Here is a 7,697-nt window from a genome sequence, read left to right on the forward strand (position 1 = left end):
ATTTCAATCCCTTAACCCCTTTGTGAAGGAAAAGAATAAAATGTTAATGTTGATTCATATCAGCACTTGTAACTGAAAAATTTATTATATATTGTAAATACTTATGACCCCAACGGCTATTTGATTTACAAGTTAGGTATTGAAATGTAATGAAACACTTTTTATTGATTTGTAATCACTGAAAGAGCAGTATGAATCATCCTTCAAATAAAAATACTTGCTTTTTTGGGTGCCTTGGTGGCTCAGTTGGTTAAGTGACTGCCTTCGGCTCAGGTCATGATCCTGGAGTCCCAGTATCGAGTCCTGCATTGGGCTCCCTGCTCAGCAGGGAGTCTGCAAAAAAACAAAAACAAAACTTGCTTTTTTGGCCTTTCCCCCAAATGTTTCAAAGTAAAAGGATGCCTCTCTGTTTTGTCTCATGTCTCAAGACCTTTACTCATCATCTTGAAGGTGATTATTTTCTAGGCTGATCCTAGCCTTGCAAGATACAGCCTTGATCTATCTAGAGACTTAAGTGAGAAAATAAATTTCAAACTATTCAATAATATTTTACCTAGAATTATTATACTATTAAGAGTAAATATCTTATTAAACTCAAGAGGGAGCCACAAAATGAATAAGCAAGATTTCTTTTTTTTTTTTGATACTTTTACAGTTTAATTTGCGAACAGAATTTTTATAACAAATTATTTTTAACCAAATCATATCTTGAAAACTGTTTATATAGAAAACCCAGGGAATAAAGTGAACTGTTCATTGTGGAAGGCCTTAAATTACATTATTACAGTAGAAAATACAGGAGGTAGAAGATAACTGAAAAGACTAATGCAACATTAGATTCAAATCTATAGCTCCTGTAGCTACTTAAAACATGGTTTTAGAAACTAAACCCAACATTTCCAGTAACCATAGAAACAGTTAAAATAAAATTTGCCATGAAAGCCCTTATATCATGCTTGATATAGGGAGGTAGGAAGATGTAAGAACCAGGACACATGAGACATGACATTTTATCTACAACTCCTGTTTGCTTTACTGAGGGTGTAGTTTCAAAATTCAGTCACCTTCTTCAGCTTCAGACTCAGATTCTTCTTCAGCATTTTTGAGCCACTCTATAAACTTTTTCATTTGCTCAAGGAAGACACTTTTCCCCTTTGCAACATATGCATCTTTATACCACTTCAAAATGGGCTCTTCACTCAGGACTTCAGCTTTATAAAAAAGCACCACGATTTTCTGGAAGGCTTTCATGAAATGAATGTTGTCATAGCAATACTCCTGAATCTTCAGTAACAGAGTCAGCTCAGACTGACCTTGAGTAGTAAAGGCAGCAAGTAGAGGGCTGTATTGCTTCAAGTGCTTGATGGCCTGCTCTGCTACAAGCTCTTCCTTTTTGTTCCATTCCATGGTGCTCATTACGCTGGACCAGACTATCCCAATGACAACGGGTTCTGGGATGTTGTTTTTTTTCATCTCCTCCTTGACATACAAAATTATATCCTTAAATGGATCACCACGGGACATCTGTTCTTGAAGTTCTTTCTGGAGTTCCTTTCGAGCTCCTATGGTTTGCTGATTTCGAACATACTCTGAAAGTTCTTTCAAGCCTGCCTCAGTAAAATACTTAGTGAAGTGTTCAACGCTTTGTTTATTGGCAGGAAAAAGTTCCATCAGTCTGTTATCCATACTGACTTTCCGAAGACTTGCAGCTACTGCATTGATATCTTTTTCATTTATCCATGATTTAAAGAGCTTTACAGCAAAAGCTGCTGAAACCCCTTCTTTAACCAAATTCTCATTATAAAGGCTATTAAGAATGGATGCATTAAGTGTTCCATTAGCCAGAAGAACACCAGTCAACATAGCCAGCTTGTTCCTCTCCGACTCTGAAAAACCCTTTAAGAACAGCAGCAGCTTTTTTACTTCATCTTCAAAACCTTTCTCCAGGTATTTGTAGCACCTGATTAACTTGTTAAAACCCTGAGCGAATGCTTGCATGGTCTCTAGGTCTTCTTGTGCTGCGAACACACAGACATCTGTACGCATCATGTCATCTGCCAGTGTACCACCTGGGGCCAGCATTCCGCCGGCCACCAGAATGTCAAAGAGTGTTTCTGCATATCGGCGGTAATCAAGTTTTGCTCCAGAAGCATCAAGAAACTTTGCTACTGCTTCCAAATCAGTACCAGTTTCAGTTAAGCCTTGAATAATACAGTCTTGAAACTGAGTAGGGTCAAACCTCTCTTTTTCATCTGTTTTTCTGGTTTTAAAACGCTGGCCTGATAGCGTTGGCTTTTGCTGCTTTTGATTATTCATAAAAGACACCCGAACTTAAGGCGAAGAGAAAAGAGCCAGAAATCCCCGATGTGGCGGCAACTGCAGCGGTGTCTCCCCTGCCTGAATAAGCAAGATTTCTAAAGGAGGTACTGGGTATATATAAAATAACTAATAAAAAAATAAAAGTTAATAAAATGGGGCAGCTAAATCATATAAGTCAACGAAATTTATATTAAAATGACCTTGTAAATCTTGACTTAAATTTTCCTGGATGGCTATATTGAATTGCTATTATGTGAAGTAAGAACAAAACTTGGGAGATATCTGACACTTTATTTAAATTTATTTAAAGTTTGTATGTGTTCTAAACCAGCTACAGTTTTTGAGACACTGTTCCAAGTGCTCATATTTGTTAGCTGTTGAATCCTCACCACTCCACCATGATCTGGAAACCCTAGTTTATGCCCATCTTATAGATGAGGAAAGTGCGATTGCAGAGGTCCAAATGGACACATGCTCTTGAGCAGCTCTGTGGTCTTGGGTCTGAGTCACATCCCCCTTCAAGAATTGGATTTCATGATTCCTTCTTGTCTCCTGTCACCACCAAATGCTATAATTTCATATGTCTCTGGATTGTTCTTTCTTCTCACTTTTGGGGTTCTCATCACTTATGCCTGACCATGCTATTATAATCTCTCAGTTTCGTGAATCTCAGGCATCGGTCTCGGGATTTAAGCTGATTCGTGATGAAATTTCAGCACCCACCCTCTTAACCTATTGATACAGTTCTGGGTTTCAAAAAATGGTTCATGTGGGACAACAATAATTTATATACTGCTGTGGAAATTGTTGTAGTCATTCAATTAGCACTTACAAGGGCACTTTATAATCTCCAGAATGTTCTCCCTGCATCCATTCTTGTTCCCTCTATTTTGTTCTCTATTATATAGCAGCCAGAACTAACTACTCTTTTAGAGTGTAAACTGGATCATGTCATTTTCTTTCCAAAATCTTCTAAGCTTTCTACTGCACTTAGCATAAAATCTCAACACCTACGCAGGACTTCAGGACCCTGAATAAATGCATTCCTGCCTACATCTTTCATCTTATCTTAGGTACCTCTGTCCTTTTGTTCCCTCAAATGCACCTTCCCACAGTCCTTCCTTTGTGCTCTTTCTCATGTTTACCTCCTAAGCTCCTTTGTGCGCTTCTTGTCTCGCCTTTCCAGGGAGGCATTCTTTAACTCCCTGGCTCAAGTACGCCACCCAGCTATTCTCTCTTAGACACTCAGTTCTTTTCCTGCAGAACCTCACTCCAGTTCAAAAAAAAGTTGTTTACTTATCTTATGATGTCTTATGCATCAAACTGTAAGCTCACCGAGGACAAGCAGGGAGTCAGTGTGCTTTGTTTGCCAGTGCATTTTCAGTACTTAGCACAGTTTCATGTCCATAGTGGATGCTGAATAAATATGTGTGGAATATCATTACAATTTTATGTATTTTGATGTGTTACAATGGTGTAGGCAGAAATAGAAGCTTTATAAAGATTTATAGAATCCAAATTTGAAGTGAGTTAGAGAGAGGGAATGCAAAAATCTCAAAAATGGTGGAGGTGGGACCATGTCTTTCAGAAGACTGAACTTTGTACTTCTGTCCCACTCTATTTCTATACACATTCTTTTAAACAGGGAAGAAATTGAAAAGAAAATCATCTTGGAAAACAAATGACTTCTGCTTATGCAAAAATCAGTTGTGATAGTGAAGGCGATCATAATATGCCACTTTCACAGGAGAATTGTTTTGAGCTGAAGGCAATTAGGAAGCAGTAAAGGCAGAAAGAGGTCTCTGCCTTCTCCCTCTGCCTCATAGCAGGACATACATTTCCCTTTGTGACGATCTTCCCTGTGCCCTCTCTTATACCGGGGTGGGGGAAAACAAACATTATTAACTGGAGACAGAAAGTCAGCACTGAGTTGAGTCCGCACAAACAACCTTTACCAAAATTACCTTTATCTTCCATTAGTTTCCCCCATGTGTTGACCTTCACACAATTTACGAACCCTAGAAGCCCCTTTTCTTTTGCCAATTCTCTACAAGTTTATCACTCTTTGTTAAAGTGGTATATGAGCCCCTGGGTATAACTACCCATTTCATTTTCTTCATTTCCTTTCTATGAAGATCTCTATGCACATAAAGAATTAAAATATTAACATCAAATAAAAAATTTGTATGCCTTTTCTTCTGTAATCTATCTTTTGTCAGTTTAATTCACAGGTCTCAGGTACTAAACTTAAGAGGGTAGAGGAAAAGTTTTTTTTCCTCTCCTACAATAGTAAGTCTTAGATAAGCTCCCCCTGTATGAACAGAGTTATGGCTCTTGCTTTCTTGATATGGAGATGAAGACCTCTTGCCTGAAAGTCGTAACTTAGAGTCTTCTATTTGCATTGATGCTAAGAACATCCCAACTACATTTCTTTACTATGCTACATGGGCTATTTTGCCAGGACCTTCCAGACTTTCACTTTTTGCCTCTTTCCTTTGCCTAACAGGCATATGCAGCTATGCAAATTTAAATTAATAGAAATTGGCTGGTGGATACCCTATTGAAGAGTGCAGATATTGAATACAACCATTATTGCAGAAATTTCTGTTGGATAGCACTGCCTTTACGTTATTCTAGAAGACTCGAGTTGTAAATAGGCAGAACAGAAGAGCTTCTCAGACTTGAGTTCAGATGGCTATATTGCTTTTTTGACATGTAAATGACAGTCTGGGGCACTTGGCTGGCTCAGTTGGTAGAGCGTGTGACTCTTGATCTCAGGGTTGTAGGTTCGAGCCCCACGTTGGGTGTAGAGATAACTTAAAAATAAAAATCTTTAAAAAATAAACAAATGACAGAGTCACACAGGATCAGCCAACGGAGGAATAATCCGTATTTAATTGTCATATACTTTTGAAAGATAATGAAATGGTAAAATATTAAGTCTCTGTGCAAAGCACTAAGGAATAGGACTTGTTTTGGGTGGAGTTTAAGACGGAGTATCTGACGTGAATGTAGTGTTCAGAGGAAAAGGAAACCAGCTACAGATCTGTCAAGCCAGGGTTGAGTTTGCTGATCCAGGTTGGCCAGGCAACTGTTCATTTCCTCCCATGCCATTCCTGACCTCCTGAGTAAAAGAGAGCTCTTAGAAGACAGCTGTTTTGATTAAGATCTAGAAGTAGTAATAGTTTTTCAGTCTACAAGATTGATCTAGGTATTGTGTGGTTGATAAGGCCAACTGCAGTTACTCTGGTTTAAGAAATGCAGCTAAATGGCAACAAAATGACATTATCTTTTGTTTGGCAGTATTTTGCTAAAGGAAAGCTACATTGAGGTTAAACAGGTTTAGCCTGGGGCATTTCCTCCAGCCAACTCTCAACAAGAGGAAACAAGGTTATTTAAATCTTTCTAAGGGTTAGGTTATATGAGCAGTCCAATTTGCTTTGCGTAAGCATTTAAAAAATTCATATTGAATGACTGATCTGTTTTCCATCTGTAACTCGATTCAGTTTTATCCCCGTAATGAGTGTTTGGTGAAGGAACTTTTCACTGTGATGACTCTGGAAAAGTGATACCATTTTGGACGATGATTCTTCTTCTTTTTTTTTTCCCCTTAAATAACTTGTTCACTAAAAAATACACTAAATAAATACACTATAAAAATGACAGCTTAACATTATGATTTCAGGCAAAGACATATTTGACAGTTTACTTGACATAACAATTTCTATTCAGAGGTTTTCATATGGAACACATTTGAATTGCCTGCCATGTACAAATGAATCCAAACCATTTTCTTTGTGTATATAAGGGAAGGAAAAATATCTTTTCTCTCTTCCGCCCCAGGTTCTCTGGCAGGGATCCTATAAATTAGATTGACAAAAGACAAATTAACAAGAGAAAGGCATAGCAGTTTATTTAATATGAGTTTTATGTGACACAGGAATCTTCATAAGGAAGTCCGGAAGAAATGGTTAAATCTGAGTGTTTTTATATTAGGCTTGATGAAGAGTGGAAAACTGTGGAAAAATATGATAGAACAAAGGGTATGGGCTAAGACTAGTAAACTGGGGGAAACTTACAAATCCTGTTTGGATTCCTCTCCATATCCTTCCATCTTTGGAAATAAGGATGATCCTTTCCTCTGGGAAATAGGGAGGGTACCTCTCACATGAGGGTTACATGACCTGCTTCACAGGAAAAATTAAGGTCAGAGACTACTTCCTGCACCTGCTGTTTCTCAGATTTCTTCAGTGTAAAATAGTCGATGTGCCAACGCCCCATACTTTAGGTAATGTGTTCTAAACTTCCTTGTGCACGTACTCTAAAGGGAGAGATGAAGATTTAGTATCTTCTGTGAATCTTCAGTCTGTTAGGTCCTCCCATACTTAGCCTATATTTTGCCCAAAAGGTATTTTTCTGGGATATGATTTTATTTTTAAGTGCAAAATGGTCATGAGCCCCCAAATCTGAAAGATGGGTGAAGAAAATTGTTTCAGAAATAAGGTAAAAAGACAAGTACAGTAACAGTGGATTTTATGCACAAGCTGTATTTGTTTACTTTCAAATTGCTGTTTATTACTAATATAAACATGTTTTCATTCAACTGATATATTTTTCCAGCTGTGAAAATGATTTGAGTTTTTTGTGTTGAGATCAAACACATCACAATTTTCTTATTAAACTTAATGGAAGCACTTTTTTTTTTTTTTTTTCATTTAAAAGCTCTTTACTTAACCGCAGGGTTTTCAGGCACTAATGAAAACCATTAAGCGAGGGACCCGTGTACTTGAAAAACAACACTTTGATTGGGACACATAATGACTAGAAGACCCCGCAGTTTGAGAAGTTATCACTGTAAATGAGAAGTCTTGACAATTTTGTTATTGTTTCTGCCTAACATTTATCTGAGTTGAATTCTTTTCCCATAAAGCTGTCCAATTTGCCATTCCGTTTTTCTGTCTGCTACTTCTCACGGCCTCAGACAAGAGAAACAAGTTAGCAATATCCCCCACCTTTGCTAACTTTACATTGTTCTCACTCCAATCCCCTACCATTTATGAAACAATTCAACTGGCTGAGATTCTATTATTCCCCACATTTAAATGATTCACCATAAGTCCTTCTTTTCTATGGGTTTAATCAGGAACGAGTTTTGTCTGGAAGCTATTTTCTTTCTCAAGAAGTCTTTGATAAAGGACCAAAGTGCCTCTGAAGAATCCTTTGCTATTTCTCAACTCACTTGTTTCTTAACATCTTATTTCTAAAATGACACCGGGACAACTTAGATACCATAAAACTACATATGACTGTATTTGTATATATATATAACTATATATAAATATAGCTACAATGATATATATTAATGTACGTAGTTTTCC

General features: G+C 37.4%; 1 protein-coding gene across 4 annotated transcripts; it reads right to left on the minus strand.

Moving 5' to 3' along the window:
• Window positions 1–630: 630 nt before the first annotated feature.
• On the minus strand, window positions 631–2,391 carry LOC110591881 (basic leucine zipper and W2 domain-containing protein 1-like). Of its 4 annotated transcripts, none has more exons than XM_021702840.2 (2): window positions 2,070–2,391; window positions 631–1,980 (listed from the first exon to the last, which is right to left on the minus strand). In XM_021702840.2, the coding sequence occupies exons 1-2, from the start codon at window positions 2,151–2,153 to the stop codon at window positions 1,057–1,059; spliced, it is 1,008 nt and encodes a 335-aa protein (XP_021558515.1). In that variant the 5' UTR covers window positions 2,154–2,391; the 3' UTR covers window positions 631–1,056. The 4 variants fall into 4 exon arrangements, with proteins under 4 accessions (XP_021558515.1, XP_044769287.1, XP_044769285.1 ...); XM_044913352.1 differs by having other exon boundaries at window positions 631–1,260; window positions 1,459–2,375; XM_044913350.1 differs by having other exon boundaries at window positions 631–1,211; window positions 1,314–2,375.
• Between the last annotated feature and the right edge of the window lie 5,306 nt (window positions 2,392–7,697).

This window comes from Neomonachus schauinslandi, chromosome 3 (assembly GCF_002201575.2).
Source record: "Neomonachus schauinslandi chromosome 3, ASM220157v2, whole genome shotgun sequence".
Taxonomy (NCBI): domain Eukaryota; kingdom Metazoa; phylum Chordata; class Mammalia; order Carnivora; family Phocidae; genus Neomonachus; species Neomonachus schauinslandi.

Excerpts from the sequence above, each read along its gene's own strand:
- LOC110591881 (XM_044913350.1), bottom strand. The coding sequence starts at position 2,316 with ATGAATAATCAAAAGCAGCAAAAGCCAACGCTATCAGGCCAGCGTTTT. Across the intron at positions 1,212-1,313 it reads TGCTGCCTTTACTACTCAAG|CTGAAGTCCTGAGTGAAGAG; the intron begins GTCAGTCTGAGC and ends TTTTTTATAAAG.